The 17,152-nt window shown below is 48.2% G+C and overlaps 1 protein-coding gene across 2 annotated transcripts in view; it reads right to left on the bottom strand.

The window, feature by feature from the left end:
* Positions 1-17,152, bottom strand: part of SSNA1 (SS nuclear autoantigen 1) — a 65,286-nt gene that overhangs the window by 17,552 nt on the left and 30,582 nt on the right. For both annotated transcript variants that reach the window (XM_069241324.1, XM_069241325.1), the window contains exon 2: positions 5,794-5,993. In XM_069241324.1, the coding sequence (XP_069097425.1) occupies positions 5,794-5,993 (200 nt within the window). The remainder of the gene's footprint in view (positions 1-5,793; positions 5,994-17,152) is intronic.

The following is a 17,152-nucleotide window of genomic DNA, read 5'->3' as shown; positions in this document are numbered from 1 at the left end:
GAGGGACACCCAGTAGTTCCGGAATCCCTCTCACTACTGGGGAAGAAGTCCCGCTGCAGGTGATTTACACCAACGCTGTTTCCTCTCCGAGCTTGGGGAGGGTGGATGATGAACTTGCGATTGTTCCACAGACGATTAATATGGAATTTTTTGATCAAGTTGCTGTACGTTCTACTGATGTTTCTGAACATGTGGTTTATAGCGTGCCTAGGCGAGTGCCTCCATCTGCTTCTTTGTTCACAGTTGCACCTTTTGCAAGAACTGCCTCTGGCTGCTTCAACGACGCTGATGATGCAGTGTCCAGCTCCTCGTCCTCAATGTCTTCTGTCCGAGGTCCACGTAAGCTGCTGGGTTGGCTTAAACGCACATATTTTGTTTTTCCTTGGAACTATTTGTGGCTTTTTATGGCTGTAATGACTCTTTTTTTATGGTTGGGATTTGTGGTTACCTTTTTTCTGGTAATACATGGTCATTTTCTTCCTGATCGATCTGACATTGAGCACGTGGAGACTGTGTTAAAACCACATTTTTCGTCTCATATGGTTCGAAGAGACTTGTCCAATGTAAACATTTCTGCTATACCAATTCCGGATGGGATGTGTGGGATAAAGTAATGTTTGATATATATGGTCCCACTGAATTGATTCAAATACCGTATGTCCTCAAATTATCAATGAATGATATTGTTATACCAGGCATTGTTTCTGATGATTGGGATGTGAAGACAGTAGACTCTATGCTGACAGATTTGCAATATTATACTGTCTATGACGATGAAGATGCTTACCAATTTAGAGATAATCATGGTGACATGTTTTGCTACAACTATTCTGGACACCACTTTATTCATAAGGCTAGTAGCCCTAAGTCCATATTTAATTATGTGCAATGGGAACATTGCTCGACTCCTCCACAAGGGAGTTCTAAAATGTATTATGATAAATTTGCATATTTTTCTGGGCATGATCAATGAAATGCTAAGTCTTACTATTTTAAAGTTACTCCGTATTCTAATAAGCAAATCTTATTGACCGATCCTAAATTACTGTATTCAAATTTGTTTGTATCTAAACTTTCGGTCGAGGGGTATGAATACTGGTTTAAGACTGTTGACTTGAAAAGTGTTTGGGGTTCGAAAAATTGGCAGATGCGAGGCAGGGACACATTATTTCGAGCATGTATTATCCCTGTGCAGATGATTTTCCTAAATGACACAGTACAACAGACTAGCTGTTTGGGCTTGGCAACAATTAGAGAGTTAACTTTGCCTAGTATACCTGTCCCTTCCAAATTAAATAACTGGCAGCACTATGTGAATGCTACTTTTAGTGAATTTGCACATTGGGTCCAGAATGGTACGCTTAACACTTCATTGATACATCCGGGCGGGTGGTTATTATGGCCTGTAGACACTAATAAGTGTCATCAACGTTTTGTCACCTCTTCAGGGGTGTTCAGGACTAGTAGGGCAGACCCTCGTTACATTTCACCAGAACATGCTGATGTTATAACTGCATACAGCGTGGGGAAGCTTTGTCAGCAATGGTTGAAATCATCCTCGCTGGATGCAGTTAAGTCACATCTCACGTTACTGTCTAATGATACTGATTTACAAGATTTTTTGTCAGGTCCCAAGGTACCACGGAAGAAAAGATTTTTATACGAAGTTTATAATGAGATTTGGAAGCTTTCACAACAGGAGGCTGCAGCCCGGTTGAGGCAGATTGATCAGGAAAATCTTCTGCAGACTTTGTCTGTTGTTGATAATGGCATGCATACCCTTTCTGACCGTGTTTACACGATTGACAGCGTTGTTTCCTCTGCTATTGACATTATTAAATCGGACATGTCTTCTTTATATCATGGGCAGAGTCAGACGCGGTCCATCATGCAGCTGGGTTGGACTCTTGAGACCTTGAAGGCAGGTCGCATTCCATGGCAGCACATTCGTGCCAGAGAGATCTTTATCTCCTTTAATTTGACTCGTCAACAACAACTGATGGCTAAAAAGGAAGCGACGTATGTCATGTTGAATATTGAGAAATTGGAGAAACTGATTTTCACGGTTGCTGAGATTCCGTCAGCTGAGTGGTTGATTCATGGGGTTATTAATCTGCCTATCTCCACTCTGCAATTTACTTCTTGTTTGAAGCACATTCCGGTGGGTAGATATGAACTATTGGGAGACAGTTATATACACGAGGTGTGGGAGCTTCCCTTTCAATACAGATGTATTAATGGTTTGAGGGAGGTTTTTCTTAGCGGTAGCGAATGCGAAGCTTCTGTCAGCCATTCCATGGTTTGTAAACAGCTGTCCTTGCACGGAGCGTGTAACGCTTCGATTGCTAACTTAGCTTGTTATCTGAAGGGAGTTCCAGTCCCGGTTATTAAAAACACTCTCCAGGTGCTTTCTAACGGCAGTTACATTGTTCTTAACAGCGAACGCTGCTGTGGCATGCGTGCCGGAATAGTTTACGTTGTCGTTGTCAACAAGGCCGTTACGTGCTGCGGGAATGTGTTGTTTCCCCCCACTCAAATTAGGGAGGTGGTGGACATCTGGCCTCATATTGCTACTTCCAAGGTTAATTTCGACAAGTTGAGTCGGCTAAAAGCTTTATTGTTTCAAAAGCATGTGGCCCTTACATCTGCTAGCGAGACCTACGCACTTCAGGTGGCAAGGTCATCGGCAGAAATACAGTCCCTTTTGAATACTAACTTTCCGAGTCATTTCGGTGAACTTGTGGGACGTATATTTAATGCATCCAGCACTGCTGGTATTGCACATTTTTTCAAAGCCGTTGGTGTTGGTTTTGCTCACACCTTCTCTTCCATATTCGGTTTGATACCTTCGGCTATACACTCTATTTTTGGAAGCATTTTTGGGGGTTTCCCGATTACTTTGGCTTTATTGGCTGGAGTCTTGCTGTTGTTGCTATTTTTTCGCAATGGCTGTCCCGCCACGACGAGATCCTATATTGCTGCTCCCGTCAGCGCACCTGTGTCGTGAACGCATGATGCAGCATTTTGGAGCAATACTCCTGGGCCATTTGGAGTGTGACTGGTCTCTGTCGTTCAGACCGGTTTTGGATTGTGTGCAACCCGTGTTTCGGTGCCTTTGGTGCTCGTTTGAACATGCACTGGCTCTCTGGCTCTCACTGCGGCGCCCTCCAGTGGTCGATCATGATCTGTTGATGTTCCCGATTAGGGCTCATTCCCAGACTTGTGCACTACGGTTGCGTTTGCTTCGTGAGGCAGTTTATGAGATTCCCTTCCTGGAGGAAGATGGTTTTGTCTCATTCATAGGCCCTGCACGGGGTGCCGCTCTGAATGGTTTTGGGGCTTTGGAACACACCTGCTCCATGGTACTTTGTGGCGTGGATCTTCTGATATTGACATATATCGAAGTGGAGGAGCTCCTACTCTCTATTGCTTCTGTTTAACAATTGGATTTTTTTTCTCTCCTGCAACATTGACATTATATTGAATTTGGCCTTTTTGTCACATGTTTTCTAAATTTATGACTTTGTTGTCTTCTGACATTGTCGAAATATGTATATAATTTTAGGTATTGTTTATATCTGGGGCATATTTTTATATTATTGGAACCACTTTCTACCGACAAGGGGAGGGTGTAGTGTGGTTGGTTTTATGTATCCTTTGCGCGTTAGCTTCAGGCTTTAGGCCTTTGTGCACTTTGCCCTGGTTGTATTTTATTCATTTGCTGGCAGCATAGAGCCTCTGTGCACTTTGCTCCAAATGCTTTTTATTAGGCTTCGTACTGTTATTTTTCAAATAGCCAGTTCTACGGTTTTGTTTTTTATTCATATCACACTGTTTTGCCTACTTCAGCACTGGAGTTCTCCATAACACATTCACTCTGTGCTTCAGTCAAGGATACAGTCTGGTACATTGCCGATAGACGTGGTAGGAGTTTAGACTTGGCATTCCTGCGTAGGGACATTTTGCGATCACGCTGACATGTTAGTTATAAAATCACTTCCTTGTCCCAATACACGGCAGAGGGAGATTCCGACCAGGGAACCACAACTAGACGCTGACTGCCTCGTTGCAGATGCTAAACCAGATCACAGGCCTTTGCTCAGGTATGAGGGCTGATGTCTCCCCAGTGATTCGGAAAGGCAAGCTAGAAGCTTAATATGCTGTGCTCTAAATAGAACAAGCAGTGGGAGAGTAGAAACTGTTAGGCACTATGATAGCTTTGTTCTTATGTTTTACTCTCCTGGTGACTATTTCAATCCTACTGTGTTGTATTGTTCTGGTTATTGCGGCTCACGCCTTATTATCTAAAATACAGTCGTTTTATTAAAACATTATATAAAACTTATACTGTCTTTGTCATTTGTATATGAGATCATATTGTAAATGAGAGTTGGTTTGGATCTGAGTGACCACGACTTCCCTGAGAAGTTCCAAAGATGTCATGCGCTCGGCTGCCCAATCATTTCTTCCCCCTGGGAGAAATGAGGCACTGCTAGTTAGCCGGAGCAAAAACCGGATTTAGGTTGACAGAGTTCCTTACACGTGGGTCAGACTCAGTCCCCCACACCGTTATCGATCCTGCTGCCTAGAAATCCAGTAGTCTCATTTAGGATAATGAGAGCCCACGCGACACCTTCATCCTCACATGTCTCCCCTTTCGCTTATTGGGGCCTTTCTCTAGATTGTAAATGGCTAAAAAGTAGGTTCGCCACTCCACAAATGTGGGGGACTCATCCTAGCATAAAGGATAGTCTTTGTAAAATGGGTTTCTTTTCAAATTTCCACTTTGCAATTGTTTATGTCTAGGATTTGTAAGATGAGAGATCACTCTAATACATCTATTTAAATTATGTATTGTTTTGACTAGGTAATGCAAACTTAAAACATTTGCCTCATCATTTCCTAAAAAATCCTCGGAGCATCAACCAACCACAGCTTTGTCAGTTTTCACCAATTTAAGTGGTCAAAAGTGCATCATAATTTACTTTTTTCAACATATTTCTATTAAAATAACTTGAAAAACAGTTCAGAGGTAAAACAACATACGCGCAGACGTTAAACCAAGAACAGGCTCAATCAATGGCAGTTGAATTGGGGAAGAACCACTTTTCCTTACTTGCATTAAGGTCCAAGCCAACCCTGCTACGCCTCTGCATGGAGAGGGCTCTGGGCAATAATACTCTCTTGGCCAAGGGTAGAACATAAAACATAAATAATATGCGTGAAACCACAGAACCAGCAAAAACAAAATTTGGTAATACAAAAAAGCATGCGATATACTAAAGCTATAAAGGTAATGGAAGGTCAGAAACTTAATATGGGCTTTCGGTCGTACTGTATGTTAGTGAATAGGGCTGCTGGTGGGTCAATTTTTCCAATGAAGTCTGGAAAAGAATACATCGCTAGGTCTGTAAGCAAAGTCTCGAGAAGCCCATTTTACACAGAGTGAAAAGGATTATAAGAGATTCATACAGTGTTTTAGCAATGCCGTAAACTGAGATTTAATAACAGTAACCACATCCCGCCTGACCACCGGTGGCGTCTATCGCGCTGTTAAATATAAAATTTTCCTCATGCATCAACCTGGTTAAAATAAAAAAAGGCACTGCTATGCCGAAATGCGTTCCTGTTTTCCCTCACTTGGAGGAATACGTTTGCAGCTCATCTTGCTCTATGGAGTGCCTGTCTTCCTTGATGCAGGAGGAAAGTGTATATATTAGTGCTAGTACATTTAATTAGAGGGGCTCATAGAACCCAAGCCTACTTGGTTCTTTGCTCATGCCATTAAGATACCTTCATGTAGGCAGCTTCCGTTTCAGCAATGGTTTTGTCAAATTCGTTCCTTGAGGCCATCTTCCTTGCCAAGTTCTCGTTGACACGGGACAGCTTCTCTGTCAGGATCCTGATGTCATTTTGCAACTTATTCTTCTCTTCTTCTTCCAGCAAAATTTGCCTGTTAAGTTCATCCCTTTTGCTGCATAAGTCTTCAATACCTGTTTGATAGAATCACACCATTAATAACTGAAGTAGAAAATCCTCCTGGATTTGAACTTCATCTACAGCACAAAGTGATTGATACCTGGAAGTTAAATACACAGAGGGACTACTGCTTTATTAATGCCAGCTGGCCAAATAGGTAAGGTGTATCCTGTGGGGTACTATTTAATGTGCTTTCAGTTATTTTCCACAAGTGTGTGTAGTCTTTCGCGCTATTGTCGAAACTGAGCACTCAACTTCATTTCATTACCAGACAGCACTACAAAACAGGGTTCTATTTTTTTCAAAACTGTTCTTCCTAGGCACATATTGTATACTCAACTGCATATTAAGCTACATAAAAATTAATTATAATGTGTCTGGGTAAAAGGGTTAAGGCTTCATAAATATACTAAGTTGTGTAAGTACATCACTGTGGTAATACAACACCTGAAACTGTTATTACTGTGATGTACAGTAACTCTGGGTGCAGTACTACCACAGTATACTAAGTAATACTAAAGGACTGGTGAACAATAACTGGAGTCGGAGTTTGCCCGCCGATTCCCACATGCTGTTCCTTAATTCCACTGCTTTGCCCCTAAATAAAGTCTGACTGTCTTCACTGTTGGAAATGTGTGAAGTTGAAACTGTATAGTATGAACCTAGTTATGAAGCAGCAGTACAGGGGCGAAGCGCAGGGACGTGATTCGAGATCGATTATACTGCACACAAAGTTTCTAGATTGCCACCAAGCAGAGCAATTCTGTTCTTTGATAGAATTGTCTTAACTGTATTTCTGATTTGCAGGGTGACAGTAGCTCTCGTGTCTAAGGGATGCTGTCCAAAATCCTGGGCTAGTAGAAGGCCATCATTCTGATCTTTTCCATCATGTATTACTTTGTCTGCACTCTGGCAATGTCCTGGTTCATGGTGTGATGCCATGATTGCTAGGCTGTTGTGTCTGAGGACCTCGAGGAGTTGGACTTAGTTCTTGAAGAGGTTGTGGACCTCTTGATGGAGCCAAAACAGTTGCATCATCCCTTAATTGCATGAGCCAAAGTGTGTAGGATTACTTTCTCCCCCCCCCCTCTTTTAAATTGGAAAAAGGGATTACACCGAAGCAGAATACACCAGTCCTCCTATCAATATAAGATACAAATGCTATGTAAATTACACTCTGGGCGGGGGTGGGGTGGGGGGTAGTGGCGTGGCTTCAGGCTTCAAGATGGCGGTGGCAGTTTAGTGCTCCAGACCCCTCTGTCATCCGCTACTGTGAGCCCTGATTTTCGTGCAACCAGTTTGTCCCCAATGCAATTGTGGCCCTACCTTTTGGACAGGAGATGTGCTGCAGAGAATAAAAGATCCACGGAGGGACCGTGAGGGTCTGCCTGGGGATCACGCCTGCGAAGTGCGGCTGGCCTGGTGGATACCAGCACTCCCTTGGGGGAGGAGCCCCTACCCTCTGCAAGGCAGCTGTGCCATGCCATACCGGGTAGCGATCTGGCCCAATAACCAACGGCCAAATGGAGTGCCTGCCCCGAGCGTGACCGGGTAAGGCAGAAACCAGAGCGAAACACGCGGACGATGAAGAGGCGAGCTGTGGGGTGGGGCCCAGGCCCAGGCCCAGGGAGCACCTGGGTGCTGCTGTGACCGGGAGGGGGGAGTGGAAGTGGGGAGACTGGTGGTGAGGAGCGACAGCTGGAGAGCAGCGGTTTAAGCCGGGTGGACAGACTGGTGAAGGGTACTGTTCAAGCAGGAGTGGGTGGCAGACGCAGTGAAAAACGCATTGTGATCCCGCGATCGGTGGAGCCCTCCCCTTACCGCCCCCCCCCCCCCCCTTTTCCCTCTCTCTGGTTGCTGGCAACTGTGCAGCCCCCCAGAGGCTGGAGCCCTGGGGTGCCTCCCCTGCAGCAGCGGCGAACGGCCAGAGCCTCTGAAGTGATAGCCCTGTGCGACGGTGAAGAGGTGCATGGGGGCCTGTGACACCCACACCCTGCGGTCTTGGCATGGAGAAAGAAAGTTAGCAGGCAACCACCCGCATCCCAGTGGCGCACTGACCAGTTCACCACTCAGCCGGCCCCCCAGGAGGCTGGTGGCCTGCCGCCAGGGACCCCTGTAACAGAAGAGGTGGGCACGATCCTACAGACCAATCAATCCTTACAATTCGCCATTGAAACAAAAATTGGTGAAGTATGGGAAGATGTTGGCCTGCTGCAGCAGGACCTGCGAACAGCGGTGGGACGCTTCAAAGAAATAGAATACAGAGTTTTCCTGGCAGAGGATGAAATCACAGACCTCAAGACAAAAGTCGCCCAGCTACTGACCCGTACTAGTGAGCTTCATCATAGAGCTGAAGATGCAGAAAACTGCTCCAGACGCAACAACCTGCGCTTCATTGGCTTTCTGGAAGGAGCAGAAAAAACCCAGGTGGTTGAGTTTCTGGAACATTGGATTAGATCCTGAGTGCTGGAGCAACAATTTTCACCCTGGTTTGCCATTGAACGCCCAAAGAGCACTGGCACCCAGGCCCCCTCTGGGGGGGGCCCAGACGACCAATGATTGCTAGATTTCTTAACTTTGAAGACCGTGACACTATCCTCAGGGAAGCAAGAGCACACCTGGATCTCCGCTGGGACAATCACAAAATCCTCATCTTTCCAGACTATACGCGAATGGTGCAAAATAAATGTCGCTCCGATGAGGGAGTCAACCAGAAAGTAAGGGCAATGCAACTGTCTTACATGCTGCTCTTCCCTGCACGGCGTAAGATCCTAATGGATGGGAAATCCTTCTTCTTTGACTCACCGGAAACTGCTTGGGACTGGCTCACTGAGGGGCACCATGTTGCCCGGAAAGGCCCCCCTCCCCGCCCAGACAGCTCCCCGGGACCTAGGCGCAATGACTCGCTGGCTTGAGGGGTGGACAAAGATGCACTCAGTCCTGCCACAGGAGGCGGAGTGAGGTGGCCCGGCCAACCGAGACAGAGTCAACGGGACCAATGGATCCCAAGGGACCGGCCACATCCGGCTGTACAGAGGAAAGGCGGCCTGTGCCAGACCATGAGGATGATCGACTTAGCCAAACTTGTCGTGAGACAGAGACAAAACCGATGCAAATGTAACAGAGACGGGGAGAGATCTCCTGACCACGAGTGGATACGGGACAAGGGGTTGTAATATTGCAGAATTCTGACTATATGGAGGGGTCCACCACTCCACACCCATTACAGACACCTTGATTCTGAGGCTTTGGTTATGTTCTTGGGCGACAGATGCTTCAGGGATGGAAGTAAGGGGTGGGGGGCAGTTGGCGGGATGGGATGAATTAACAGTAGAATACTTTAGAGTCATGTTATGGCTAAGTTTTGTTTGCACTAATGTTTTTCTTTCAGGTGGTCACATCACGCTATGGCTACATAGCGCATGCATTCCTCCAGAATGGACCCTCCACATACGGCCTTCTCCCAGGGGGAGGCCATCATGCACAGGGAGCTTTATACAATTCAACACCGGTTCCCCGCACACACTGGAGCTTCCTAAACAGATTCTTTCCTGAAACGTTAATGGGCTCCGAGACAAAAATCAAGCACTCTGCGGTCTTCAACGCCCTTCGCCCCTTCTATAGTGTTGCTCCAGGAGAGACACTTGCTTGGCACCTGCTGCTCTATGCTCGCAGTGGCGGCTATGATAGTCTACCACAGCCATGAGGGGTTTCCGGCGAAGCTTGAGTATAAGTGCAGCAATATCTTGGCTCCACACCTGTTGAGCTTGTAGAAGGATGCTGAACAGGCAGACAGTTTCCCCCCGGGCCTTGACCAGGCCACTATCGTAGTGATCCCAAAGATCCATCCTCCTTCACTGCACTGCTCTGCCTACCGCCACATCTCACTCCTTAATACCTAAATAAAGATTCTATCTACGCTATTGGCTACCAGGTTGAAAAGAGGGCTGCCTTCTCTGGCCCACCTGGATCAATGTGGTTTCATGGCGACTAGAAGTACCAGGCACTGCCTTAGACGGTTGCATGCAGCGCTAGTTTACTGTGGTTCCCTGACCCCTCCCCTGGCGCTTCTTCTCATAGAAATCAAAAAAGCCTTTGATACAATTGACTGGTCATATCTCTCCCAAGTGCTTCTGAGTGCTGGGATTGGCCCTAGATATCGGGGACTGGTGCAGCTCCTTTACTCCAGTCCAACTTCCCAGGTACAGGTGAATGGGTTGTTTCGGACACCTTCCCCAGTTGCCAGGGAACCCGCCAGGGGTGCCCACTATCCCTGCTTCTCTTTGCTCCAGTGATAGAGCTGCTAGTGAAAATTATAAGAGAGGACCCATTAATCAGAGGATGGACTTGGCCCACCGGCCGTGAGGACAGCATTGCGTTGTATGCCAATGACGTGCTCCTGTGTCTGGCAAACCCGGCCAGTAGTGGACCCCAATGTCTGCAACAATTGAGGCTATTCTCTGAGGCCTACACTTAACCCCTGTAAGTCCATACCGGTCCCACTGCATCCTGCAAGGGACTGCTATGACTGGCAGAACAGCATTCCTATTCGACCCAACAGCTTCCAGTACCTGGGAATTACTGTGGCCCTCCTGCCCGAGTTGACCTGGTCACTCAATGTCACATCACTCACCCAGAAGATCAGGGATTACCTCCAGAGAAGGCAGACCCTGTCTCATAATGACCTGGGAAGGACAGCACTCTATAGGATAATGATTCTGCCCCGCTTCCTCTACCTTCTCCAGAATTTCCCCTACCAGCTTTCCAGGCGATGGTTTAAAGAAATGGATGCAGTGGCAGGGCAATTCCTATGGCATAACTCTCGCTCTAGACTTGCACCTGTCAATGAGATGTGTATGAAGGGGGGCTAGGAATGCCCAATTTATATTTCTATTACTTAGCAGTGCAACTGTTAGTACTTGATGATTGGCTGGGAGGTGGGTGGTCAGACCCAGCGTACCAGCTTGAACTCCTGATGTTGGGCTTTCCCAGACTGCTTAAGCTGTTGTGTGGTAACCACCCTCCTGTGAAAGATTCCCGAAGTGACGAGGGTGGTGTTGATGGGGTGGCGGGCACCGCAGAGAGTGACGAGAGGGTGGCAGAGCCTCACCCAGCAGACCTCACTGTGGCGAGGAACATGGCTCGGTGAAGTCTCCGCCTTGGAGGGGTTCCAAATATGGGACACTATAGGCATTTCACTTTTGGGGGATGTTTGGGTGGGCTCCCACATGCAGTCCTTTCAGGAGCTTCAGTGGCAGTACTCACTCACTAAGACCAAGTTTCATAAATACTTACAGCTCCGACATGCATTAAGTACACACATCAAGGCTGGTACGGTCCCCACTGAGTTTAGCCTGGCAGAAGCAAAAATCCTGGTGGGTGGTTGGGGGGGGGGGGGGGGCCAGATATATTGCACCCTGATCACCAACACAGCGGTACCACTCAAGAGTCTGAGGGAGAGGTGGGAGGGCTGGATGAGCCGAACAGAGGAAGAGGATTCGCGGGATGCCTTGATGGCCTGAGAAACTTGACCATGGCTACCCACCTTCGATTGGTACAAACATATTACCTGCATACTGCATACCTCACACCTAACAAAATGCACAAAGCGGGTCTCCGACCCCATGCAGACTGCTCCCTCTGTGTGAGCCCTAATGCAGACTTCTACCACATGGTGTGGGTTTATCCACACATAGCAACCTACTGGCGAGCGGTCACTGCTGAAATCTCTAGGATCCTGTTGGATGAGATAGAGGCGGCCCGCTACCAAACCTATTGGGAGTCCTTGAGGGAGTGGGAAACAGCAGAGCAGAGCATGCCTTCTTGAGGGTGGCGTGCCTGGTGGCCAAATGACACATATCGCGCCTGGCTGGAATGCAGAGACGGTACCGGCGATTGCTAGGTGGAGGCTGAGAGTGGACTGGTGTGCCCAGCAGGAAAAGTAGTTATATGAGGCGAGAGGGTGCCCATCTAAATACAACAGGGTTTGGGGGAGATGGACTAGGGCATGGGAGAGCCGATCAGACAAAAAGCCTTGTGTGTGATGACAATTGCTCAATGTGTTCCTAGACACCATAATATGCTGTGGTTACGCTCTGATGAAAACAAAATGGGATTTGTACATTGGTATGTCTATAGGGTGCAGATGTGACCTATTGATATTAAGTTGTTCTAACAACAAACCTAATAAAATTGTTTATCCCCCAAAGAATTACACTCCCAGCATCTTCAACCACCCCACCTCTTATCTTGTGCCAAGCCAAATCCATGCAGAATCCACAAAACCCATAAAATAAAGCACACCAAACACTCCCAAATACCCAATAAAGCCCGCTCCCCTAAAGTGACCGGCCAACCCCTTCCTGCATTCACCCTGCATAGATCTGCGTCCCGAACGACTCCTTATCTCCTGATAATAAAGCGTCTGTATATACCTTCACACCTCCTACTAATAAAGTGCCTATGCATACCCTCCAACCTCCTGCACCTTGCAAGTCCACTATCTCCAATTATATATACATATATATATATATATACACATATATATATATATATATATACACACATATATATATATACACATATACATATATATACATATATACACACAAGAAGTTATACTGGCTATAGAGCATCTTGCCAGCGAATAGCACCTCGGGGAGGGGGACTTAACACTGGAACCCATAAAAAAATCGTGTGTCTAAGTTATACTCCGATCTACCCCTTTCCAAATTATCCCCTTGGTCAAACCGGGAGACAAGAAACTACAGTATTTATGGTGGGTATAACCTGACTTAAAAACATCTTGTGCCGATGTGCCCCAGTACTGGTGTTGAGACCTGTTTGTTTTTACATAAGGCCTGAGCCAATGGTTCTATTAATAGAGCAAATAGTAATGGAGGGGAAGGGGACATAGACCTGGCACTGGAAAGTCTGATTATTTATTAACTCATTCTGGAGATAAAGATCTCTAACTCTCTCCTTTTTTCCTGCTGTGTATCTCTCAGAAGATTGGTGGAGCTATCAGAAAGTGCAGTTTGGTAAACTCTTTGTACCTTGTCCTATAAGGGGTGGATTTCTTACCTGACCTTTGTAGATCTATATGCTTTAAGAGGGGGAGAAGAAATCCTGTGCAGTCCATTTATACACCTCGCCAGACCGTCTACACATCTGCCAAAGAGGCATTATCTAGAGAAAAAGTCTGGATTTCCATTCTTATCCTCTTCAAACAATCCTGCTCTAAGAGGATGGTCTTAATCCAAGATCCATCTAGCCACATTAGTCCGCAAAGAAACTGATCAGCTATACACCACAACAGAGTGGTCTAAAAAACTGCCAATCTGATGAGAAATAGCAATAGCAGACGGGGACAAGGACTCTTAGACCAGATCAACCCCAGAAGCTCAGTGGAAATGTTTGGAGTACCCTCCCCTGGAAGGGTACACAGAGACCACTCCATATTTTGTAGTGACTGGGATCACTGCTTATGGGACCATACTAGGATCCTACATTAATTCTACAGGGTCCTGGCTCTATTAGAAGAATGAAACAATGCCCTGCATGGTCCTTAGCTACCTCATGGTATTTCACCTTTAACTCTTTTCTCCCTAAAATAGTGACACCCTTCTGTGTCATCGTAGCAGAAGAAAAAAAATGTGTCCCAAGGCACCAAGTGCTTTACTTTCTACTCCTCCTACCTAGATACCCAATGTGTTTTCTGTAACAGAATAACGTTGGGCTTAAATAGCTTCAGCCACTCTATCGAGGCAGCCCTATTATTAAGACAGCTAGCATTAAAATCGATCAATGTCAGATTCTCCATTGCTTAGGGCAACAGCCAAACCTTTTCAAATAACATTTATCAGCCCCCCGCCAATCTAAGCAGGGGTCAAAAAGACAGACTTCCAGAAAATGGTGCAAAACCTCTTAGCCCATAGTCTCTTAGTTCTGCTTCCCTCCCCAACTCCCTTGGTTCCTCCATAATCCCGCCTGCCCCAAACAGGCCCACCGCTCCTCTCCCTGGAAAATCAGATGCACTGTTATGCATTATAAGCAAAACATGGGGGTACCTACCTCCGCGCGACCACCCTCCTGTGAAAAAAAAAAAAAAAAAGCACTACAAAAAACATGCAAACATCATACATCTCATGTCTAAAACCCCAACCTGTTCCAATATGTCAAAAGCAGATATGTATGTCATAGCCACAATTAACGCCTCATCCTAGCAAAGCAACTCTCCCCCCACTTCTCTAGGAACCCGGAGCCTGTGCCCATGCATACATCGGTGCTTCATACACAAAAAATGTTGACTCCTCTCACCCAGAGCCAGAGTCTCCCTTCCCAACCAGAGATTTACGGGCAGAGATGAAATTACGTGTCCAACTTGGGTCTAAAAATAAAACCCTGAAGGGGGCGTGGCCAAGGCGTCAAGATGGCGGCAGCACATTTGTAGTGCTCCGGACCCCTCTGTCATCCGCCTTTGGCTATACCTGCAATCTGCGCCTACCGGCGGCACCTCTTCACCTAGGGGATCTGCTGCTCCCCCAGAGACAAACGGCGGAACCAGAGACGTCGGCCCGGTTCTGCAGCCGACTAGCGGACCATGACGGCCTGACGATCGCCTGCAATCAAAATGGCGGGCGGCACTTAGGGTCCAGGCTTGGGAGAGTGACGGAGCTCTCCTTCCCCCCCACACGCGCCTTCGGAGACTCATGAGGGCATAGCACTGTGGTACCCTGAGACGGGGTCCGTGGACGTAGGTGCCCGGAGCCTGTGGCGGCCAGGGACGAGCAACAATCAGGGCTCGAGCGGTGAGACGGAGGTGGAGTGCGGCTCACCCGCTCGGAGTGGTGGTGACAGAGGGTCGTGGTGCGAGGAGGGAGGCCCGACTGGCGATACAGAGGAGCCCCACTGCTGTTTGTGTCTGCCTGCTTTTTTTTCCCCCCTCCCCAGAGGGACCACGACGGTGGACCAGGGCAGTCTGACTGGCCCTGTGCGTCGGCTGGGGAAGGTGACTGCCTCCGAGACGCCCGTGGATGCCGAGTCAGACGGCAGGTGAATGCCGTGACAGGGGTTGAGGCGGAAGTGGCAAGACGAGGAGCCCGGGACCTGGCTGAGTGCCATACCGCCATTTGTTCTTGCGGCTGGAGGCAGGACTGGGGCGCCCCGGCCTCGGAGGTGGAGGATGAGCGGGGCCCAAGGATCCGATGAGTAGAGGTGGGGGGGTGGTGTGGGAATGGGGGGGAGGGGAGGGTGAGACAACGCTGATATTTAAGGAGAGGTCCTCTTCTCTTTCCCTCCCTTGTTTCCCCCCCTCCCTCTGTGGCCTTCATCGAGGAACTGAGAGGGCCCTCCCCCGGGACGGCTGTGCAGGGGGCAGCGCTTTGATGGTGTATGGGCGCGAGGTGCCAGGAGCCTCCTCTCTTCCCCTAAAGTGTGTTGCTCATTTGGTTCTCCCCCCTCCTCCCTCCCTCCCCACTGGAACACATTGAGAGATTGGCGAGGTGCAATTGGAGGTCCATGGGGTTTCTAACAGAAATCTGACGCCAGCACGTGGATCGGTGGAGTGAACGTCTGAGTGAGAACCACAAGACTGTGGAGGTGGCAATACCGGCCCTAGGCCCATGTGGGGCGACTTATCTAACTCCTGTTGACGGCTCTGTGGCGAACCGCTATACTATGATATAACCGAAACCAACATGGGCCACGACAAAAAGTCACGACAGACGGCTGGACAGACATGCATAGACCAATTTGCCACTGGTGCGAATGGGACTCAGTTGGGGGGATCGTGCTGGAAAAGAGGGAGGAGACCTGCCTGAAAAATCTGGGGACCTGGACAAGATTCTCCAAGCGATTCAAACCTCTCAGACGGCAGTAGAATCTAGGATAGGGGAGGTTAGGATGGATGTAGCCCTGGTCCGGCAAGATCTCCGTAATGCTACAGCCTGGCTAACAGAGGCAGAGTCGAGAATATCTACAGTGGAGGATGAAATGACGGCTCTCAAAGCACAGGTCTCTGCGTTGACATCTAGCAGATCGGAACTTTATCGCAGAGCCGAAGACGCCGAAAACAGATCCCGGTGCAACAACCTACCCCTAGTGGGACTTCCGGAAACCACGGCGGCTCCGTCTCTGGTCGCCTTACTGGAAGACTGGATTCGCTCTTGGATGGCGGCGGGCCGTCTCACACCGTGGTTCGCAATAGAAAGGGCCCACAGGGCTTTGCAGATGAGACCTCCACCAGGTTCCCCACCGAGACCGGTGATACTCTGTCTCTTTAACTACAAGGACCGGGATGCCGTGCTCCAAGAGGCGTGCTCCACGGGGGACCTCATATGCAACGGAGTGAATATCCTTCTTTTTCCGGACTATACTAGGGATGTGCAACAACTACGCCGCTCCTTCACTAAAGTGAAGCAAAAGCTGAGGGTAATGGATATATCCTACCGTCTCCTGTTCCCAGCCAAACTTGATCTGGTGCTATCGCCAAGTACGGACTGTGCCTTCCTCTCTCATATATAAATCTTAGCAAGGGGCATTTCTGATCACGTCCCCCTCCGGTTCTTTGCAGGCCATGCTCGGTCGACGGCCCACCCTATGTGGCGGCTGAATGCATGATATTTACAGGATCGGACCTATGTTGAGCAGTTAGGACAGGCGCAGCACGACTACACGAACAAAACAACAACTCCAACACCACCACCCTGCTCGACAACCTCGGCCTCAAGCAACTGGTGAACACCGCCACACACATCGCCGGACACACGCTTGACCCCATCTTCTCCGCCAGCAAACACGTCTTCTTCAGCCACACCTCCGCTCTACACTGGACTGACCACAGCTGTGTACATTTCACATTCCGACGCGAGACCCGCCACCTCCGCACTCAACCCATCCCTCGTCGACAGTGGAACAAAATCCCCGAAGAGCAACTCTTCTCCGCACTCGCCGCCAACCAACCCACCCTCACCACCGACCCAAACGACGCAGCCCTCAGCCTCACAAACTGGATCTCCAACTGCGCAGACAACCTTGCTCCCCCAAACGCACGCATCGACAGGCCAACACCAAAAAACCTCTCTGGTTCTCTGACACCCTCAAAGAATCGAAGAAAACTTGTCGCGCCCTCGAGGAAGCCTGGCGCGAGGACCACAACACTGACAACATGACC

Source organism: Pleurodeles waltl, chromosome 6 (genome assembly GCF_031143425.1).
Source record: "Pleurodeles waltl isolate 20211129_DDA chromosome 6, aPleWal1.hap1.20221129, whole genome shotgun sequence".
Classification (NCBI taxonomy): domain Eukaryota; kingdom Metazoa; phylum Chordata; class Amphibia; order Caudata; family Salamandridae; genus Pleurodeles; species Pleurodeles waltl.
This window is presented reverse-complemented; position numbering and strand designations above follow the sequence as displayed.